Source organism: Capra hircus, chromosome 17 (genome assembly GCF_001704415.2).
Source record: "Capra hircus breed San Clemente chromosome 17, ASM170441v1, whole genome shotgun sequence".
In the NCBI taxonomy this organism is placed as follows: Eukaryota; Metazoa; Chordata; class Mammalia; order Artiodactyla; family Bovidae; genus Capra; species Capra hircus.
This window is the reverse complement of record NC_030824.1, coordinates 15,956,275-15,980,227: the sequence shown is the minus strand read 5'-3', so window position 1 is coordinate 15,980,227 and position 23,953 is coordinate 15,956,275. Positions and strand designations below refer to the sequence as shown.

Sequence of the window (23,953 nt, the reverse complement as noted above, 5' to 3'; positions counted from 1 at the left end):
AATACTGTGAGCAAGTTTCAGAAAGATAAGGACTTTGTAGTGAAACTGTAGATTAAAACAGACTTGAGTCATAGTAAACAACTTGTGAACTCTCATTTGAACAAACTGTAAAAGAAAATTAAGGTGATGAGACACTCAAATTGGAGAGTCTAACTTATGCAATAAAGCAAGAAAAAGAAAGAAAAGGTACAATGTTTAAAAAAAAAAAAAGGGCACAATGTTTGGATAGAAAGAAGGAAAACTGTCATTAATAAATGACAACATGGCTATTTATGCAAAGAATCTACCCAAAAACACCCTACTAGAAGTAAGAGAGCTTGGCAAGGCTAACTCAAAATGCATTAATAACCTAATCACAAAAGGTTTAAATAAAATTTAAAATATATATATATTTCTCCCATCACTTGCCTATGACTATCATCAATCTGCTCTCTGTATCTCTGAGATTATTCTTTTTCTCTCTCTTTTTGTTAGCAAACTGAGGAGGCTGGCAACTATAAATTCAAACAGAACAACTGCCAGATTAACTCACCCATGAGATCATCTAGATCAATGCTTCAAGAACTATCCCCACAAGAACTTATTTCAGCTTGGTGCAAGTTGCTCGGGTTCAAATTCTGGCCCTATCACTTTCCAGCTCTGTAACCTTAACCTTTTGACTTCAGCTCTTTGTATCTTAACTTCAGAATCTACAAAATGGTGCTAAAAATAGTATGGTCTTAAAAAATAAAATAGTATCTTCTCACAAGGTTGTGAAAATGATATTCCATATAAACAGTTTGGCTTAAGAACAATGCCTGGCACATTACTAACTTCTTAATAATTATTACTTAATACAATTATAGAATGGGAAAGACTAGAGATCTTTTCAAGAAAATTAGAGATTCCAAGGGAACATTTCATGCAAAGATGGGCTCAATAAAGGACAGAAATGGTATGGACCTAAAAGAAGCAGAAGACATTAAGAAGAGATGGCAAGAATACACAGAAGAACTGAACAGAAAAGATCTTCACAACCCAGATAATCATGAAGGTGTGATCACTCATACCCACCTAGAGCCAGACATCCTGGAATATGAAGTCAGGTGGGCCTTAGGAAGCATCACTACGAACAAAGCTAGTGGAGGTGATGGAATTCCAGTTGAGCTATTTCAAATCCTAAAAGACAATGCTGTGAAAAGTGCTGCACTCAATATGCCAGCAAATTTGGAAAACTCAGTGGCCACAGGACTGGAAAAGGTCAGTTTTCATTCCAATCCCAAAGAAAGGTAATGCCAAAGAATGCTCAAACTACCACACAACTGCACTCATCTCACACACTAGTAAAGTAATGCTCAAAATTCTCCAAGCCAGGCTTCAGCAATATGTGAACCATGAACTTCCAGATGTTCAAGCTGGTCTTAGAAAAGGCAGAGGAATCAGAGATAAAATAGCCAACATCTGCTGGATCACAGGCTTTGACTGTGTGGATCACAATAAATTGTGGAAAATTCTTCAAGAGATGGGAATACCAGACCACCTGACCTGCCTCTTGAGAAACCTGTATGCAGGTCAGGAAGCAACAGTTAGAACTGGACATGTAACAAAGACTGGTTCCAAATAGGAAAAGGAGTACGTCAAGGCTGATGGCTCAGAGGTTAAAGCATCTGCCTGCAATGCAGGAGACCTGGGTTCGATCCCTGGGTCGGGAAGGTCCCCTGGAGAAGGAAATGGCAACCCACTCCAGTATTCTTGCCTGGAGAATCCCATGGACAGAGGAGCTTGGTGGGCTACAGTCCACGGGGTCGCAAAGAGTCGACACAACTGAGCGACTTCACTTTCACTTTCAAGGCTGTATATTGTCACCCTGCTTATTTAACTTATATGCAGAGTACATCATGAGAAACACTGGGCTGGAGGAAGCACCAGCTGGAATCAAGATTGCCGGGAGAAATATCAACAACCTCAGATATACAGATGACACCACTCTTATGGCAGAAAGCAAAGAAATAAAGAGCCTCTTGATGAAAGTGAAAGAGGAGAGTGAAAATGTTGGCTTAAAGCTCAACATTGAGAAAACAAAGATTATGGCATCTGGTCCCATCACTTCATGGCAAATAGATGGGGAAATAGTGGAAACAGTGAGAGACTATTTTTCTGGGCTCCAAAATCACTGCAGATGGTGACTGCAGCCATGAAATTAAAAGACGCTTGCTCCTTGAAAGGAAAGTTATGACCAACCTAGACAGCATATTAAAAAGCAGAGACGGGGGGACTGGGATAAAATAAACAAATAAATAAAAATCAGAGACATTACTTTGCCAATAAAGGTCCGTCTAGTCAAGGCTATGGTTTTTCCAGTAGTCATGTATGGGTGAGAGTTGGACTATAAGGAAAGCTGAGCACTGAAGAACAATGTTTTTGAACTGTGGTGTTGGAGAAGACTCTTGAGAGTCCCTTGGACTGCTAGGAGATCCAACCAGTCCAACCTAAAGGAAATCAGTCCTGAATACTCATTGGAAGGACTGATGCTGAAGCTGAAACTGCAATACTTTGGCCACCTAATGCAGAGAGCTGACTCATTTGAAAAGAGCCTGATGCTGGGAAAGATTGAGGGCAGAAGATGGGGATGATGGAGAAGGAGATGGTTGGATGGCATCACCAACACAATGGACATGGGTTTGGGTGAACTCTGGGAGTTGGTGATAGACAGGCGTGCTGCGGGTCATGGGGTCGCGAAGAGTCGGACATGACTGAGCAACTGAACTGAACTGAATATAATTATTTTCCTCATATTAGTTTTACTGAGAGGAAGGCTTGGCTACAAAGCCATGCACAATTAGATATGGCCTAGATACTGCAAAAGTTACACATACCTTGAATAAAATGGAATCCTGGGGGTTCAAGTTCAGTGCTGTCCAACAGAACTTTCTATAATGAATTAAAAAAGAAACTTCTATATCTACGCTGCCCAATAGCCACTAGGCACATGTGGCAGCTGAGCACTTGAAATACGGCTAGTGTGACTGAGAAGCTGATTTTTCTTACATTTTAATTAACTTAATTCTAAATATAAATAGCAGGACGTAACACTGGCAGTCCAGTGGTGAAGACTCTGCACAGCATTTCCACTGCAGGAAGCATGAGTTTGATCCCTGGTTGGAGAACTAAGATCCTGCATGCTGTCTGGTATGGCTGAAAATTAATTAAATTTAAAATGCAGGACACACTAAAAAACTTTGATGTTAATAGCCATATGTAGATAGTGGCTGCCATACTGGACAATGAAGTCCTTTCTTTGAGCTTCTCCAGGAGTAGGTGTTATCTACTTTCCCAAGCATCCATTCCCTCTGACGTATACCAGGAGTGCTTCCTTATACTGAACTCAAGTCTCTCTCCCAATGGTTTTACCCATTGGTCATTTATCTTTCCTGGGGCCTCAGAACAACTTTAATCCCCTTCAAAAGACAAGTGATAACGGGGAGGGGAATAACGGGAAACAAGATGAGCCATTCACTGATAACTGCAGGGTCTTAAATTGTTCCTTTTATACATGTTGAAATTTTCTTTTAAAAAATTCTCATTAAAAAAATTCTAATTAGCACTTATTTCAAGCTCACTTCATTTCTTCTCTGACTACAAAGACTTTCAAATCTGTTCCGTGCTTTACTACTTGCTGCTACTGCTAAGTCACTTCAGTTGTGCCCGACTCTGTGCGACACCATAGATGGCAGCCCACCAGGCTCCCCCATCTCTGGGATTCTCCAGACAAGAATACTGGAGTGGGTTGCCATTTCCTTCTCCAATGCATGAAAGTGAAAAGTCAAAGTGAAGTCGCTCAGTTGTGTCCGACTCTTAGCGACCCCATGGACTGCAGCCTACCAGGCTCCTTCGTCCATGGGATTTTCCAGGCAAGACTACTGGAGTGGGGTGCCATTGCCTTCTCCACTTTAATACTTAATCTCCTCCAATTCTTCCACACTGTGAACCTAATTTTTCCACCAACAATCATGTTTATAAGCATCTCTGTACTTTGGCACAAACTTTTCCCTGCCTAGAACTTCCTCTTCTCTTCCACAGCCTCACTGGAAACTGCTTATCATTCCTCAAGATCCATCTCAACTCTCACTTGCTTTTTAAAGGTTTTTTCTTCACTACTCACCCAGTAGTCATGTATGGATGTAAGAGCTGAACTATAAAGAAAGATGAGCGCCAAAGAAATGATGCTTTTGAACTGTGGTGTTGGAGAAGACTCTTCAGAGTCCAGTGGACAGCAAGGAGATACAACCAGTCCATCCTAAAGGAAATCAGTCCTGAATGTTCACTGGAAGGACTGATACTGAAGCTAAAACTCCAATACTTTGACCATATGATGCAAAGAACTGACTCATTGGAAAAGACTGATGCTGGTAAAGACTGAAGGCAGGAGAAGAGGACAACAGAGGATGAGATGGTTGGATGGCATCACTGACTTGATGGACCTGAGTTTGAGTAAGCTCCAGGAGTTGGTGATGGACAGGGAGGCCTGGCATGCTGCGGTTCATGGGGTCGCAAAGAGTCGGACACGACTTAGTGACTGAACTGAACACCCAAAGCAGTCATTCACTCGCTTCTCAGTGCTACCATTTTACACTTCCTACATGCCTGCCATTCCCAACTACAGTCACTGCGTAACCTGGAAGCAGAGCTGCTCATTCACTGTTTAACTATTCCAGTCTGGTAGCTTCAAACTTTTAGTGAAGTAATCAATAGTATGCATACCAGCTCAATGAAATGTTAATCTGTGTCTGCTGCTGCTGCTGCTAAGTCACTTCAGTCGTGTCCGACTCCGTGAGGCCCTGTAGACAGCAGCCCACCAGGCTCCCCCATCTCTGGGATTCTCCAGGCAAGAACACTGGAGTGGGTTGCCATTTCCTTCGCCAATGCATGCAAGTGAGAAATGAAACTGAAGTCACACAGTCGTGTCCGACTCTCAGCGACCTCATGGACTGCAGCCTACCAGGCTCCTTCGTCCATTGGATTTTCCAGGCAAGAGTACTGGAGTGGGGTGCCACTGCCTTCTCCTACTATTATATTAATAGTATTACCCTAAACCCATTAACAAGCAGTTTTCGGCATTAACTTGTTCAAGTCGTTTTTACTGATTTCCAAACACATTAATAGTAACAGCTAAAAGTTACTAAGCACTTACCACATGCCAGGCATTGACTTAAGTATTTTTCACATGTAATTCATTTAATCGTCATCACTCCCATTTCACAGAGGAAGAAACTCAAGCACAAGTAAAATAACCTGCTGTAAGTCACTAAGTAAGAAAAGACCTTGGGTGCTAAATAAATAGTGTGCAACTCTGGACAAGCCATTTAAAATTCTTGTTCCTGTGTAAAACAAAGAGGATGAGTCATGATGATCCCAAATGCAAGCTTCCAATTCTAAAATTCAGATTTGGAGGAGGAGTAGGAACACTGACTTGTGAAAAGAAACAGTGTTACTTTAGGCATTTACCAGAAAACAGTCTCAGGAGAAATGTGAATCTTTTCATTCTGATAGTTTATAGCAAGCTACTATGGTAAAACATGGAACATGTTTTCAAATAAGAAAGCTAAGATATATAGGACAAGCAAAGTTCTGCAGGAGTTGATAAAATAAATGAGAATTAAGTTTCTTGGAACATGTGAACCGGATCTTAGAGGCTAAGTATAAAGATGTGGAAAAGGAGAATAGTGATAGAAGAGCAGGCAGGGAGTAGAGGCTGAGCTTGATACTTGCAGAGGCAATGAGAAAAGGAGACCATGATGATTTAAATGGAGGTCATGTTCTGAAGCGGAGAAGCCGATGGTACCCCACTCCAGTACTCTTGCCTAGAAAATCCCATGGATGGAGGAGCCTGGTAGGCTGCAATCCATTGGGTTGCAAAGAGTCGGACGCGACTGAGCGACTTCCCTTTCACTTTTCACTTTCATATACTGGAGAAGGAAATGGCAACCCACTCCAGTGTTCTTGCCTGGAGAATCCCAGGGACAGCGGAGCCTGGTAGGCTGCCATCTATGGGGTCGCACAGAGTCGGACACGACTGAAGCGACTTAGTAGCAGCAGCATGTTCTGAAGAGTTAATGAAAAACATGACAGAAAGATAAAATGGGATTGGCAAATGTCCATGGTTCTGTGGCCTATTTTTACATGGCCCAGAGCTAAGAATGCTTTTTACATTCAAAAAGGTTAAAAAAAAAAAAAAAAGAAGAAGAATATGCAAAAAAGATGGTATGAGGCCTGTAGGCCCAAAATATTTATTATTTGCCTTTTTATAGAAGACGTCTGCCAACCCCTGGGTTAGATTATGGCAAGTCTTGAGAGTGAAGAGGACCTCAGCCTTGGGAATAGGATGATTTTTGAACAGATGGTTGGCCCAACAAAATAGAGTTTAAATCTAATAGCAAAAGGAAGGCTAGGTTAAACAGGTGTGAAAAATTAATGTGCTACAATACAAATAAAATATATGATAACTAAAATGATTATTTGGCCCACAGAAGTAACTGTACCATAGCCAGAAACTTCTCTAAAAGCCACGCAACAGAGGAATCATTTCTTCAACTATTCAATCCTTTCTTTCTGAAGGACTAATATGTGCTGCTGAAGTTTCACTCAGTGTGTCCTTCTAGCCCCAGGGCTAGGCAGTCTCCAGTTTGACTAAGACAGAGTGGAGAAATTGGTTCTAGCACTCTAATTCTCCTACAGAAACATAAGTGGTGTTGGAATTCTTAGATTAAGTCAAAAATGCCTTCTTAACCCACAATGTAGTACGGTACTACTGAGTTCAAATTAATTATGGATAACAACTATCAATTACAAAATAGGCAGATGCAGAAAGCACCACCATTTATAACACTGCTTTCAAATTTTAAAATAAAAATCTTGAGCTTATCAGATTCATTTATTAAGAGAACTGCTAGGACTGAGGCATGGTTAATTGAAGCCATTTTATGGCGAATAATGAATAAATTGCTTTCTTCATTGATTTTTATCTGCTTTTGTCATAGAGCTGAACTAGAAGCAGTGGGGCACAGTTATTAAAAGCAAAAGCTCTGATGTCTTATAGGGTTAGAATCTCAGCTTTATCACTTCCTAGCCTTTGACCCTGGACAAGTTCCTTAATTTGTCTGAACCACCATTTCCTCATCTGTAAAGTGGATATGGCACTACCAACATGACAGGCTGGGCTGTTCTAAGGATTAAAGGATATATAAGTAATGCACTTGGCACGGTTCCTGAAACCTAATAGGCACGAAATAAATGCTAACTATCATTATATAAATAGAAAGCACTCCACAAACTGTTTTCACATCATATATACATATCTATAGACTTTTTCCTTCAGAAAAATGGTTTCCATTTGGCTCACAAATGCTAGTTTTTTCTAACATGTTTTACAGAGGGAAAAAAGCGTTATAATAAATAGAAATTCTCATTTATTCTCTAACCTTTTAGACTGAGTTAAAAATATATAGACTTCCTATGTAACATTTACAGATTATGAATAACTAAATTCCTTATCTGTCACAAATGTAAATTCGTCATTTTCTTTTCCACTTTTCATCCCAAGGAGGTTGTTTATGTACATTCCTTCACTCAATGAAGCTAGTGACTCAATTCCTGGTCAGTTAAAATAATAAACTAATTGTAACATTCCTTAAATTCATCACCAGTTTTCTCCTATTCTCACTTGCATATACTTTTTCAGAGATCCTAAAATAAACAATAGTAAGTCATTCCATCTCTGCCACTTTATAGCTAAGTTAAAACAGGTCACTTAGCTTCTCTGGGCCTTAGCTTCCTCACAGGCAAAATGGGAAGGCCCAACAGATTATCTAACAGGACTGTGTGATAATCAAATGAGAAAAAAAAGTGCATATATTATATATATATGTAAAAGGTATGTATACGCCCCAGCAGAACAGGAAGCTCATTTTCCTCTCCCTTTCAATTACGACCCTAGTCGGCTTTCACAAGCTTAGACCAGGAGGCTTCTCAAACATAGTGATTTCTGTTACTCATCAGTGGCTATCCCAAAAGCATTAAAAGGAATAAGACCCTTAGCAACATACCAGAATGCTAGTAAGAGGGCCAATCTTCTGAAAAAGCAATAAGCCTTTTTCCCCTTCATCTAAAAGACTTCCTTCCAATATTTTATAAGATACGCACTCCAGTGTTCTTGCCTGGAGAATCCCAGGGACAGGGGAGCCTGGTGGGCTGCCATCTATGGGATTGCAGAGAGTCAGACACGACTGAAGTGACTTAGCAGCAGCAGAAGCATATTAAGTAAGCATTAGCAACTCAAACATATTGTGGGGAATCAAAGGTTTGAACTTTCTGCCCTGTTTCCCGTAATAATAGTATATAAGCTCCAGGAAGGGAGAGACCGCATCTAGCTTATTTACCACTGTACTCCCCAGAACCAAGCAAACACAAGGTACTCAAAAAGTTATGGTTTGCCTATAAAATAAATGCCATGTTCCATTTGAGATGACAACTTTTCCTTGGTAGGGTAAATTCATCTGCTTAATAATGAAACCAATGTTCATAGAGTCAATAAATAATCTACCACTTACTATGTATACATAGTAGTACAAAGCACTTGTCCCTGTCCTCAAGATGCTCTAAATCTACAAGGCAGACAACGCAAATACAGAAGTTCCTTTACTTTCAAAGAAGTTAGATCCCAAATAGTTTCTTGTCACCAAAGATAATAAACAAATAGCACATGAAAAGATGTTCAATATCATTAGGAAGTCAAACCACAATGAAATATCACTACATAGCCACCAGAATAACTGAAATTAAAAACTAGCCTAACAAGTGTTGGGCTTCCCTGGTGCCTCAGTAGTAAAGAATCTGCCCGCCAATGCAGGAGACTTGGGTTCAATCCCTTGATCAGGAAGATCCTCTAGAGAAGGAAATGGCAACTCGCTTCAGTTTTCGCCTGGGAAATTCCATGGATTCAGGAGCCTGGCGCACTACAGTCCATGGAGTCACAAACAGTCAAGACAAGACTTAGCAACTGAACAGCAATACCAAGCGTTGCCAAGAAATTAGAGAAATTAGAAATCAGTTACTGGGACTATCCTGTTGGTCCAGTGGTTAAGAATTCACCTGCCAATGAAAGGGACACTAGTTCAATCCCTGGTCCAGAAAAATGCCACATGCCATGGGCAACTAAGCCCGTGCACCACAACTACTGAGCCCATGCTCTAGAGCGTGCGCTCTGCAACAAGAAGTCACTGCAATGAGAAGCCCATGCACTGTAACTAGAGAGTAGCCCCACTTGCTGCAACTAAAGAAAACGTGTGTGTGGCAATAAAGACCCAGCACAGCCAAAAATGAACTTTACAAGTGAAAATCCTAAAAAAAAATCAGTTACTTTAGAAGTTTTGCAATTACTTTCAAAATTAAATAAACATTTGCTATACAACTTACCAATTCCATTTCTGTGTATTTAATCAAGAAATAAAAGTGTTATGACCACACAAAACCTGTACATATTCACAGCAGCTTTATTCATAATAGCCAAAAACTGCTAACAATTTAAAAGTCTATGATTTGATAAACAACCATTGTACTTGCATACAGTAGAATACTACTCAACAAGGAAGAAACTGTTACATGCAGTAACATGAATCTCAAAGTATTTTGTTACATGAGAGAAGGCAATCACAAAAGGCTGTATAAAGACAAAACTTTGTGGCTCAGCAGGTAAAGAATCCACCTGCAATGTGGGACACCTGGGCTCGATCCCTGGGTTGGAAAGATCCCCTAGAGAAGGGAAAGACACTCCAGTCTTCTGGCCCGGAGAATTCCATGGACTGTATAGTCCATGGGGTCGCAAAGAGTTGGACAGGACTGAATGACTTTCACTTTCAAAATGTTAGGAAATAGATCAGTGATTGCCACGTTTGAAGGAAGGGGACTGACTGAAATGAAGGAAAACTTTATGGGCTGATACTATGATTGTGGTGGTAGTTTTATGACTGTTTTTCAAAACTCAAGAACTATACACTAAAAAGTGTTAGTCAGTCAGTCAGTCATGTCCGACTCTTTGTGACCCCATGAAAGGTAGCCCACCAGGCTCGTCCATCCATGGGATTCTCCAGGCAAGAATACTGGAGTGGGTTGCCATTTTCCTCTCCACACTAAAAAGGGTGAACTTCTTTTTTGTAAATTACATTTCAGTATGTCTAATTAAAATACAATTTACTACAATAACTGTCTAGCAATTTAAGCTAAACCACAGCACACTGAGCAATGAAATTTTAAAAATTTCTTCTGCATATCCCTGTGATCCTAAGTCCAAAATGGACAGGAGAAAGTTTAAACACTTGAAGACCCAATATATGAACATTCTATTTGGCATCTTTTCCCAAAAGACAATCGCTTAATAATCTTTTCTGTTATCACTGGAAATGTCTTAGACTCTTTATTCAATGAACTGTGAACCTGTATCACTGTTTGTAAGTCTACAAAAATTTCAGCAACAGCATTTTAACTACTTTAGTCTTCTCCCAAATTAACACTACTCCCTGAAAACTTAGAAGTTTTTCCATTTCATCCACTAATTCTCTTTAATTTTAGCTGATTATTACTGACTCAGTAAGCATGGTACTTTCTGCTCTCTGTCCTTCAGAATAATTTGTCTCATCCCAAGCTATCATTTCTTACTACTTATTTTTTTAAACCTCTCATTTCTATCATAATTAAGTGCTTTCTTCTGACTGGAGCTATCAGTCCTCACTGCTGCTGCTCTCTCTGAAAATGACAACTTTAACAACAACAAACTAAGCTCAAACACAACAAACACAGAGAAGTTTAAAATGACACGGGTCACTGACCATAAACCCACTCCCCTCCCCAAAATGGAAAAAAACAAAAAAAGCCCTCTATTGGTGGGATGAACCCACTTTTGTTCTGTGGTGTAGCTCTGCTTCTATTTCAGAGATCATCCTAAGGAGAAAGCCTGCCAAGTGGAGGAGCTGCTGCACTTAAATACAAGACACTGTATATGGTATGTCCCTGGTGGTCCAGTCGTTAAGAATCCGCCTTGAAATGCAAGGGTCACGGGTTCCATGTCTGGTAGGGGAACATAATGCCATGGAACATTATGAAGCCTTCGAGCCACAAATACTGAGCCCACACAGTCTGGAGCACAAGTGCCACAACTAAGACTTGATGCAGCCAAATAAATAATAATAATAATAAAAAGACACCATACACTGAATACCACAGGAACGAAACTTGTCAAAAGCTACAGGGGCACAGGAAGAATCCCATTTTCCTAGGGCAAATATGGTGAAACACCATGCAAAAGAGAATCTGGGCTAAGCCTTCAAAAACCTATGCTTAGGAGGACAAGATAACTAGACTGACACAACTTGATTTATTCTAGAGAATACAGCATCCCCAGTCTGTGGAGGGGCTTGACTAACATGCTATTAATTAATAGTCTGGATGTGATTCAGCTGGAAATGAGAGCCACTAAAAGTTTCTTAACAGAAACAGTACACAATTAAAGATGTTTAGGAGAGGGTTTTTGTTTTGTTTTTTTTGAGGTGGTGACAGTTTCTCATGGCTATGGAGTATGCGGGAAGTATCTGGCCATGAAGTAACCAATCAGGAAGTTTACTAAGCTACAGTCAGCAAATACCCTCTGGTGACCATGATAAAAAGACTCAATCCACCCCCTTTCTCTATCTACATCTCTTCTCTAAAGCCAAATGAAATCTCAGAATCCTCCAAACAATACACCTATCAATCACAATTAACAGACAAAGTGAAACCTATTTGCCAGCCAGATTAAGGATCAAGAAAGGAAAAGCATGCCCGGGAGAAACAGAGGAACTTCACTTTGGATTTCAGTTCCTAAGTTAAAAGGACTAAAGAGACACTTTGCCACTTACATGCCAGAAAACAAAAAATAGCAAAGTCTAATTGGAACACATAGAGAAACTTTTTCTAGATAGGTAGATTTCTCCTTAGAATACTAAATTAGTATCAAATTTTGAAAACAATTCTTAAGAAACATATTATTAATACAGAGAAGAGGGAACAAGATTCTAAAGTCAGTTATGCAGCCAATGATGAGAGAATATTCGCTAATAATGTCTGTGGCCTTAATTTCTACAACAGTAAAGAGAATGAAAACTAAAAACTCACCAGAGTCACTTCCAACTCCAAATCTGTGTAATTCTAAAATACTGAGGGAATTACCTGGCTTATTAATGGTTAGGGCTTTATGCTTTCACTGCCAAGGACCCAGGTTTGACTCCTGGTCACAGAAATAAAAATCCCACAAATACATGGGAGTGACCCAAAAAGCATAAAATACTGACAGCTTAATATGTGTCAATGTATTAATATAATAAAAATGCAGAATCTCACTTTTTAAGGAAGGTATTCTTTCCCGCTTTAATAAGTACAGAAACTGAGCCTGAGAGTAACTTGCCCATTCATTTACTCAACCATCTGACCATTTAAGTGTCAATCATGGTTCAGAAGACTACTACACAATCATGAACAAAATGAAGCTGCAGTACTCAGAACTTAAATTTTAGTCACGAGAGGATGAACTCCAATTCTAGTCCAGATTAGGGTTATCAGATAAAAGATACACAGTTAAATTTGGATTTCAGATAATAAATAATTTTGTTCCATGCAATTTGGGACCTATTTATACCAAAAAATTAGTGGTTGTTTATCAGAAATTCCAGTTGGGGGGGTATAAATTAGAAGTTTGGGACTGACACACACATACCACTATATATAAACTAGATAACCAACAAGGGCCTACTGTACAGCACAGAGGACTATTCTCAATATTCTGTAATAATCTATGAGGGAAAAAAATCTGAAAAAGAATACACATGCCTGAATCACTTTGCTGTATACCTCAAACTAACACAACATTGTAAATCAACTGTTTTTTTTTTTTTTTTAAATAAAATGCAAGTTTAACTCAGTATTTTCATTTGCTAAATCTGGCAACTTTAGTGTAGATATTAACGGCAAAACCCTTTCTCAATCCTTTTACTGTATCTCAGTGCTTCTAAATCAGTGACTTTGACTACACTAATGAAAAATTACAGTTTAAATTGTAACACAGTACATATACAGTAATTGAAATAAGTTCCTTAAAACAATTCTCACCCTTAGAATAAGATACTACAGTGCACTGCACTTTAAAAAAAAGTTTCTAAAAGGCCTGTCATGACCCACTAAAGTGATCTTACAACTTACTAAGTGTTCATCACCTACAGTTTGAAATACTCCTTTCAAAGATGAAAAACAATTTAACCTTGTCTTATGAGTCACCATTAGGAGCACATCAATTAACTACATTATGCCATAAAATAGTAATGCCTCTGGGGTGTACAAAAGTATGGAGTTACCAATTTATAGTCAAAACACCCATGATGATAATAAACTTTTGAGGTCTTGCGTCTGTTTTTTATTATTTTCCCATCTCTTAACCTCCTATCATACTATTATCACTTCTCATTGCTACCAATGTTTGCCCCTAAAACATTCTACTTGCTGGCTATCTATAAATCAAAAAAGCAAGCGAAAGGACTTGGCTAATGGGCCAGTGGTTAAGAATCCACCTGCCAATGCAGGGGAAACAGGTTCAACTCCTAGTCTGGAAGATTCCACATGCTGCAGGACATATAAACCCACGTGCCACAACTGCTGAGCCTGAGAGCTCTACAGCCAGTGCTCTGCAGAAGCCACTGTGATGAGAAGCCCTTGCACAGTAACTAGCGAGCAGCCCCTGCTGGCCACAACTAGAGAAACCCTGTGTTTAGCAATGAAGACCCAGCACAGCCAAAAATAAACAAAATTATACACACACACACGTAAATATACATATAAAAAGAACAAGCAAAGCAGAACCATGTATGAAGTGAGAAGACACCCTGAAGTGCTCCCCTTTCTGTAATCGGCACAAGGTTCAACATAAAGACCTTAAGTCTTTTCTCTACCTTATTTTCAAGTGTGTTTTGGAATGAAAATAGTTAACTACCCAAGGTCCACAAAAAATGTTTATGAGCTCCAAAAGAAGAATGTACAATTTAATTCAAAACAAGACTTTTCTTTTTTAAAAACTAAGACTATAATCAGGATTACTCTAGATTATTTACAAAGATTACCTCTAAGAGTATTTTTTAACATACGACTTATAAAAGGCAATATGAACAAAGTGACAATCAAAAATATCTGACACTGACAACACTTGTAGATAGTCTCTCAAGGTGACACTTTCAAGAGGACAACATTCTGAAGTTCTAAAGTCAGTAAAAATAAGCCATGCACCACAAAACTGATGAGAATTACAGAGTTCATTATAGCATGCCATTTTATCCAGTTCCCTAAATGCTGCTAGCTACTAATCATGGCATGAAACTGATATTTTATAGCAACTTGACTCAAGTTCAAGGCTTAAAGTATAAGCAAGCTACGTAAGAATTATTTTAAATTAAAAGGAATTTCAAATTTTCACCTGAATACAACTGCAAATAATTTTAAGCAAATAAAGCCTAAGATTAACAGCTGTGGTAAATCTTCATCAACAACCCAGATTTGTAACAATACTATATTACTAAAAATAACAAAACAACGGATTTAACATTTAAGCAGATTTTACACCACATATATACAGAATCACGTATTTTTTTAAAAAGAAGGGCAAACAGACGTTCTATTTCATTGAGCCAAGATCGAGGTTACAAAACATATCCTGAGAGGCAAAAACTGACTGTGGCTGTTTTCTTTTAAATCTACAGCATGATCTTGTTTATGTCTCTGTCTGCACTTATTGACAGAGAAGGCGATAGCACCCCACTCCAGTACTCTTGCCTGGAAAATCCCATAGACAGAGGAGCCTGGTGGGCTGCAGTCCACGGGGTCGCCAAGAGTCGGACGCAACTGAGCGACTTCCCTTTCACTTTTCACTTTCATGCACTGGAAAAGGAAATGGCAACCCACTCCAGTGTTCTTGCCTGGAGAATCCCAGGGACGGGGGAGCCTGGTGGGCTGCCATCTATGGGGTCGCACAGAGTCGGACACAACTGAAGCGACTTAGCAGCAGCAGCAGCACTTATTGAAAGTGAAGGAGATATAACAAAATTCTACAAATATGTTGCTCTGGGCAAGTGCCCTAACCTCTCAAAGGTTAAAATTTCTTCCCTTCTAAGACAAGATTTTCTGTTATTTTGTCATGCTCTAAAATCTTGATTTAGGGAAAAAAATATTTACAAAGACAATATATACTCTTGAATACAAAACAGTTTTCACAAAGTCTGAAAAGACATACACCAAATTTCTAACAGTGGTTATCTCAAAGAAAAGATTGTGAGAGATTTTAATTTAAAGGAATTCAGGGGGGATTCCCTGGGGTCCAGTGGCTAAGACTCCATGCTTCCAATGCAGAGGGCCTGGGTTCAATATCTGGTCAAGGAACTAAATCCCACATATTGCAACTAAGACCTGGCACAGTCAACTAAATAAATAAATAGTGTTTAAAATTTTTTTAAATGCTAAATAAATGAATTTGGACTTAAAAAAAAATCCTCTGCACTCTTCTACAATTAAGTGTTTAAAATGCACTTTTTTTAAAAGACAGTTTTTCAACTTATAAACAATAGAACTTTCAAATACAAATGAGGAAATACATAAGGACTTTCTCAATTTCAAGAGAAAATCTGATTTGGACAATGGTTTAAGTACATCTCTCATCTCTATTGTAAGCAGTGTGGACCACATTCTATACATGTTTGAATGCCCCAAAGCAATATGTGTGTGTGTGCGCAATATATATATAGAGAAGAAAAATTTTTAGTAGAAAATTAAACTTTAAGGATACATAGAAAAAATTAAGATACAGCTCAACCTATTTCTAATCATAAATAATGTCAGTAAAGGTTATGGTATCAAAAATGTCTACATTACAAATTCTAGACTTAGGTGCTACAACCTTTCAAAAGCTTGATACCAGCTTCATGTTCACTGATCAGTAAATTTTCTGATGAATATATCCTTATTTTTGAAGTCTAACATCTTAGGAGGCAAAAAGACTTCAAGAGGAAAGCGCAATCTACTCTTAATGACAGCCTTCCTTAAAAAGATCACTGTCTGGACCTCTTAAAATGGTATGGTTAACAGTCATAGATGACCCAGATGTATTTTTTTTTTTTTAAAGGCAAGTACTTTCAATTAAAAAGATACAGTAGCAGGTAGACCTGTTAATAAACTGTATCTCCATCAAAGTCACAATCATTTAAAATAGATACAAAGATAGGGTTTTCTTTAGGCTTAAACCTTTAATATGATATCAAAATACTATTACTATCTCATCAAAATAGAAAATTACAATTCTAGGGGAAAAAATTTTGTGAAAGCTTAAAAATCCTTTTCAAGGTATAAAAGCACACTCTGCAATGATGAAAATAAGTGCTAACACAGCTGTAACAATTTAGAAAAAAAAACTCCCTTAAGTTGAAACATATGTCTATTAAATAGTTATGATATGAGTTAACATCCCCTGTGTAAAAGTATAACTGTCTCTCTAATTAGAGAAACAGAGAAAATACAAATTTACATTTAACCAAAAGAGAAGCACGGTGACTGATAGCATGCACTGTGCTGACTTTTCAGAATGCAAAATGTGTAAGTAACTACAGTCTTACTTTTGCCTTTGTCAAAGATAACCCATTTGTTGTAGGTTTTTGCCAAATCTTAAAAAGTGTATTTGTACACCTGAAACTAACACAACACTGTAAACCAACTCGCTGTTGTTCAGTCGCTCAATCATGTCTCACTCTTAGCGACCCCATGGACTGCAGCTCTGTCTTCTACTATCTCCTGGAGTTTGCTCAAATTCATATACATTGAGTCAGTGATACTATCTAACCAATAAAAAAAATTTTTAAGTGTATTTTTCTCTAGATATTTAAAATGAAAATTAAACTGATACGGTAAAATTAAAAAGCCAACTAAAAAACAAAAATGTACCTCATTTAACAGCCATCTATATTATCTCTGGATTAATTTCAAATTTGACTACCATCAATATCCCCATAAAAGAACGAATTAGCAAAGGATGATGCAGTTTAAACCTTATAAACTACAATTGGCGCCATATGATTAGTTAATCTTGATTAAAAGCAAATGGCTAACTACCATACCTTCAAAACTTTGTTCAAACGTTATCTTTTCAACAAGGCCTCCCCTGATCCATTTAAAATTGCAACCCATTCTCTTCCCCCACACTCCCTTAATATGCCACATCAGAATGTAAAAGGGTTTCCTAGGTGGCTCAGTGGTAAAGAAGCTGCCTACCAGTGCAAGAGATGAAGAGACAAGGGTACGATCCCTAGGTGGGGAAAACTCTCTGGAGAAGGAAATGGCAACCCATTCCAGTTTTCCAGCCTTGGAAACCCCACGGACAGGAGTCTGGCTACAGGCTATGGGGTCGCAAGAGTTGGACACGACTTAGCGACTCAACAAAGTAAACAACGGCAGAGAGCTATCTTTTCTTTTATAAATATCCCAAGCACCTACATCTATATTGTACACAGATTTTCAATGAATCTACGTATTGAATGAATGCAGTTCATTTAGGCTCTTCTATAAGAAATTTAAAGACATGAAAATCTCACCAATATTTAAAAGGAAACATGATAAATAATTACAATGAACTGCAGCATAATTTCTAAATCACAATGCCTTAAGAGAAAGAAGCAGTAAGCAGGTCCTAAACTGAAAATTACTAAAAATTTTCACTTACACTTACTCCTGTATCCAAAGAAATTCTAATAATGTGTAAGTGCTCGGCCATGTTTGACTCTTTGTGACCCCATGGATCGTAGCCCGCCAGACTCCACTATCCATGGGATTTCCCAGGCAAGAATACTGAAGAGGGTTGCCATTTCCTCCTTCAGGGGATCTTTCCAACTCAGGGATCAAATCCACTGTCTCCTGTCTCCTAGCAATACAGGCAGATTGTTTACCTACTGAGCCAATGTGGAAGCCCGTTATTTAGAATCTGGAATACAGTAATAGGACTGTAAACTCATATCTATATCTATGTACATACACACACACATATATTTCTTTTTTAAAACTGGGGAAGGGAATGTGGAACAGAAAGAGATAAGGTTTAACTACTGATAATTCCCAAAAGTATTATGAAATTTAAAAAAAAAGTTACCAAAAATACTTCAATCATAAACTAGCAGCTGATTAAAAAATACTTTGAGATGAATGAGGAAGGTTAACCAAAAAAACGAAAAAGTTTTAGAATAAGGTCCTCAAGATTGTCATTCCTCTAATGAGAATCAGCTCAATAGTTATACCATGTGTCCTCATGAGTATTACCAATTTTCAAGACATTTTCACATACATTATTAAATCCTCAGACACTGAATTCCAAGATAAACAGATAACAAAAGCACTAAATTGTGTATGCACTTGACAGTAAATCCAACTTTTCCCTTGAAAATCCCCCAAAGTTCAACAACCTACAAAGAAACCATTCTATAAAAGAGCCACCTCTTGAACACACAAGTCTTCTGAAGAGAATTATGGCACTACCAAGCATAAAATCTTGAAGCCCTTTGACCCAGTAAAACCACTCCTGGGAACCCTCTCTAAGAAAATAATTAGACCAAGGGAAAAAGCTGTTAATAAAAAGATGCTTACTGCACCACTATCTACAATAGCAAAAAATGTGGAAGACCAAATCCCCACAACAGAATGGTTAAGCAAAAATTTAAGAAAATTCATAATGTGGTGTTAAAGAAGAAAAGAGCTGAATACAAAATAACATACACAATTACTAAAACTACATAAAAATCAAAGTGGCAAAAATAAGAATTGGATTAAGGTAAAATTATAATCAAACTTTCTAAGAGAAAACAGCCACCTTTAAAACATATGACAAAGAGAATTTTTGAAAGCCAAGAAAATCCACTATTTACAACAGAAAAAAAGGTCAAATATGATGAAATGTAGTACTATTTAAAGCAGACGTGAATTTCTAGACTTTCAAGAATATTTTATTGTCTCTAAACATATCAAACCCAAGGCTGCATTTTTTTTTTAAATTCACCTTTGGTCCCAGAAACACATTAACTGCTGATACACACAAGTGTAACTGAAGAAACTCTAGAAACTGTTATTAGTTTACAAAGACATCAGTAACAGTGATTCAAATTTGAAAGGAATTCTACAAGTACATTAAACATGTAAAGGAACAAAATTTCACACTATGTGAATTCAACTCATTAAATGAAACATCACACATTTATCAACGAAAAATAAGGGCTAAATTCATGCCTCAAATAAAAGAACTTAAAACAAGAATCTAAATCTTAAATGTTTATAAAGTCTCAAGGAACAAAAAAAGATCTGTGGTAGGAAAACATTCCAAATAGTTTTGATCACTCAAGCCACTCTTGAACAAATTGTTATAATTTTTAAGCCTAAGAAAGCATATGCAACCTAAGTTTTAATTTTTAATTATTTGAACAAGTTGAATACATCTGCTAGATTTTTTTTTTTTTTAAGATTTTTGATGTGGATCATTTTTAAGTCTTTATTGAATTGGTTACAACACTGTTTCTGTTTTATGTTTTGGTTTTTTTGGCCCCAAGGCATGTGGGATCTTAGCTCCCCAACCAGAGATGGAGCCTGCACCCCCTGCATTGGAAGGTTAAGTCTTGACCACTGGACCACCAGGGAAATCCCCAGATTCCTATCTGATCCCAAGAAGGAAAAAACAGTGCACCCTTTTTAATAAAAATTATGTTTAAATTTTTTCCTTTTTTTTTTCTATGGATGCCACGGAAAATGGGGAACTGAAGTTACAGAACCCTACACGGACAGAACTGGGAAAATAAACATTTTCCCCCACTTTCCTGAACTAGTTTTGACAGGAAGCATCTGTAGATGCTTCAAAGGAGAAACTGGGAGGACGGGTGGCGGGTAGGGTAGAAAGGAAGTAAATCAATGTTCCCGATTGCCCCGCATGGAGGCAGAATTCCTTAAAAAATCAACTCCGAATCATCTTGATGGATAACTTCTGCCACAAATGAAAATTGTTTTGAAATCGACTGCTAAAAACCTTTTTTCAAAAAGAAAACTGTGCATGAAAAAATCCCCTTATCTCACCTTCTAAAGCCAGGAGATCTAAGGAGGACCCTTATCCGAGCCTGTCAACCCCGCCTAGGCCTAAGGGAAGCATGGCAGTGCCGGCAACATGGATGGGGCACCGGAGAAATGGACTTGCGTGCCCTTGGTGAGCTCTGGCGGCACTCCCCAAGTTAAGGACACTGGCCACAATGGAATGGAGTCTATTGACATTTGCTACTCCGTTTGAACACTAAGCATTTTCGTAGTTCGTGAAATACGAACTGACAACCCCCCCCACATACACACACACACACACCCCCTCCAGAGCCAGACCCACGTCACTGAGACAACGCTGAGCCTCCAGTCTGTACCACAAACCTGGGTCATGGTGGGGAGTGGGGAAGACCAAGCAAGTAAACACCCGCATTTCTGCTTTCCGGAACCCCACTGTATCTCCTGCTGCGATTCCTCTCCTCTTGAAATTTATAAATTGGGGCAAGGGTTGAGGAAAAATACACAGCGTGTCCGCGCCCTGCCGCCGCCACCACCACCACCCCCTCGGTCCTCAGTCCAGCCCTCGCCCACCACTATTCAAAGGGGCCTTCTCCGCGGCCTCAGAACAGCAATGCGGCTCAGCCACCACCCGCGCCAGAGAGGCCTTGCGGGGGAAGGAGGGAGGCCTGGAGGGGGCCGGACACTCCCCACCCCTTCCTTAGGTGGGGGAGGACGGGACGCTGCAGGAGACTGCACTGAGCCTCACAATTTCAGAGCAGCTCTGGAGCCCCCGGCCGCCGCCTTAGACTTAAATGGGGAGGGGTGAGGGGGTTCCCTGTCCACTCACCTCAACCCGGTCCTTCGATATCTCCCTGGGCAGGGAAGCGGGTGGGTGAGAAGACTGGACAGACCCTAATGATATTCCAGATAAGCCCGCGGCTGCCCCTTTAACAGGCAGGGGGCGTGGGGGGGGGGGGGACGATGCTGCCCTAACTTTCCCCCCTCCCTCGTTATTCCCAAACGGGGGAGTTGGCAAGTTTCGGCAGATACCCTAAAGACCCTTCCATGTTAACATTTAAAGGGGATGGGAGCTGTCCCCAGGCATCCCCTCGTTGGGGGCGGAGGAGCCTTAAAGAAGGTGATCAAGAGCTGACAATCGCCGAGACCTGTGAACCCCTCCCAAACACTTAAATGGAGAGGGGGAGGCTGCCCAGTCCTTCCATCTTGACCGTTTGGCGGCGGGGGGTGGGGATGTTGCAAGAGACATCGCCATTCCCAGAGGGATCCCGCGGCGCCCCCTCACCAGACCCACCCCCCTCAGGCTCTAGACGGGAGCCCCACCCCCACTGCAGGCCCCCAGTCCCGCCGGTCACGGGGCGGGGACCGCGGTGCGGCCCGCGGGGGAGGGGACGTCAGGCCCGAGCTGGTCCAGGCCCCGAGCCGAGGCGGCTGAGGCACGACACCCACCTGCCCAGGCCCGGCCGCCCGCCGCCTGCGCTAGCTGCCGCCACTGAGGAGGAGGAGGAGGAAGCCGCGGCCGAGGACGACGAGACTGAGGACGGCGCGGCGGCCGGCGACGTGAGAAGGCCGCCGCCGCCGCCGCCGCCAGGCTTGCGGGCATTGGCGGCCGCGGGCTGCGGCTGCTGCTGCTGCTGCTGCTGTTGCTGCTGAGGCTTCAGCGACATGGTGAGGGGCCCATACACCGGCCCGCACGCCGGGTGGGGACAGCCGGGAGCCGGGCGCGCCGAGGAGACGCCGGAGCGCGGCGGGGACGCGCGGGCGCCGAGCGGGGAGGCGCGGGTTGGCGCGGCCGGGGGGGCGCCCGGGCCGGCGAGGGGGAGAAGGAGGACGACGAACGGGCGGGGAGGCCCGCCGAAACCGAGAAGTCGCCGGGAGCCGGGCCGGGCCGCGCCGCCGTTGCTACCAAAACAGTCTGAGGAGGAGGGAGGCGAGCGCTGCCCGGAGGGAGGGGGGCCGGGGCCGGGCGGGGGAGGGGCGGCGGATGGATACGGTCCCGGAGCCCCGCCGCCGCCGCCCCGCCGCGCCGGGCGCGCGAGCGAGCGCCGCCCAGGCCACCTGGCCGCAGCGAAGCGACGAGGCTCGATAGCCGCCGCGGGGCCCCGAGGAGCTGCGGCCGCCGGGCGCATCGGGGGTCGGGCACAGACGTGCCGCGTGGCGATGCCGGGTGGGCGCGGAGGTATGGAGTGGGGACTCTTTACCGGAAGTCGGAAGGGTCGGACGGAAGCAGAACGTGAGGCGGCCCCGGGGCCGGGAGGGACACGTGAGGAGCGGGCGCCGCGCTGGGTCGCGTTCGCGGGGGTCGGGTGAGGCCCCGACCGCCGGCCCTACCCGGATCCGCCCTCCTCGAGGCGGGTCTGCCCTTCGGAGAGGGCGTGTCTGTCTTCGCCTGAAGGGCGGGCCTAGTGTAGAGGACCGAAGCGAAGCGTTTCTGCCCCGCCCCCCTCAAGCCTTCAACGTTCTTAGACTGCTAGGAAAATCCGTGTTTGGCCCCACCTGATGCAACTTTGAAAATGGACTGCGAGTGTCTTTAGGACGAGACTGTCTTGCTACATATAAATCAGCTTGAACACGAGCATGCCATCGTTTTCTTTGTATCCCCGGCAGCTCACACACGGTAGGCTCTCACTGTGTCAGCCAGGTGTCAAAGACAGGCCGTCCTGTCTTTCCTTGCCAAGACCTACACGGTTGGAATCGAACAACCTCCCGGGGACACCCATATCTGGTTACCTTTTCCCCACTTTTTTAACCCCAGCAACACTAACCAGAAAACTCTCTTGGGTATCTGACCTTCATTTGAACCCAGTTTCCCTCACTTGAACTTCTTTTTCCTCATTCATGAGACTCAAAAGGAAATTGTACATGATTGGTAGAGCTATGGATAATGGGGGCTCCTTCGGTGTAGACAGAACAGACCTAACAAGAATGTGCGAACTTTAGACCTTGGCCCATTTGGAAGTTTTACTTTAACTTAGCCTGGTAGCCAGCACAATAGTCCCAGTTTCTTTTCTTTCTTTTTATTTATTTATTTATTAATATTTTTTAATGTGTTTCAATTAAACTGGAAGCAGATAACTTTTAGGGGAGAGTGACTAAAAGCTTTTCAGTTTTTTAAGAACTGAAATTACTTCAGGAAATGATAGGGAAGAAACAACGAAAGTTTACCTCAGTCTTCCAGAATTGTCAGATAAAGGTAAAGATATTTTTAAAAATTTAGAAAATGATTAAGCCATGAACTTCCAGTAGCCAAATTGAAATTAATCTCGTCGGTGGGGCAAAAGTGGTTATCATATTCTGCAAACATGTGAAAAGTGGGATATCAGTTTTATCTTACATCTGAGATAAAAAGGAGGTTGAGAGAGGAAAGAGCATTTTTTTAAACCAACAGTTGCACAATCCTTTAAAAATTAAGCCAAAGGAAACAAACTAAAAAGCCGGATTGGGGGAGAGGGGGAGAGACCATAATTAAAATACAGTCAACTTTCTCTGGTTTAATGATTTGACAGTTAGCCATATCTGAGACCAAGGTCCCAAAATTCAATGTTAGGACCAAATTCCAGACATGTGGGAGCAAAAAAGAAAGCGGAATAAGAAGACTTGAAGCTGAGGTAGCTGAACTTGATTTCATTTATGCTGAGAAACCTCAGGTTTTCTTCTATTATTATTGAAACTATATTTTAATGCTTTTATTGAAGTGTGATTTACATACTATGAAATTCGACAATTCAGTGTTTCTCAGTAATTTACACAGTTATACCACCGTCACAGTTAATTTTGGAGCATTTCTATC

General features: G+C 41.1%; 1 protein-coding gene across 9 annotated transcripts in view; it reads right to left on the bottom strand.

Moving 5' to 3' along the window:
- The window catches only part of ATXN2 (ataxin 2), a 100,835-nt gene extending 78,354 nt beyond the window's left edge, over positions 1-22,481 (bottom strand). For 6 of the 9 annotated variants that reach the window (XM_018061244.1, XM_018061246.1, XM_018061243.1 and 3 more), the window contains exon 1: positions 21,613-22,079. In XM_018061244.1, coding sequence (XP_017916733.1) covers positions 21,613-21,830 — 218 coding nt within the window. In that variant the 5' untranslated portion in view covers positions 21,831-22,079. Of the gene's footprint in view, positions 1-20,529; positions 20,634-21,612 lie in introns of those variants that run through there. The other 3 variants (XM_018061239.1, XM_018061240.1, XM_018061247.1) reach the window with 3 other exon arrangements.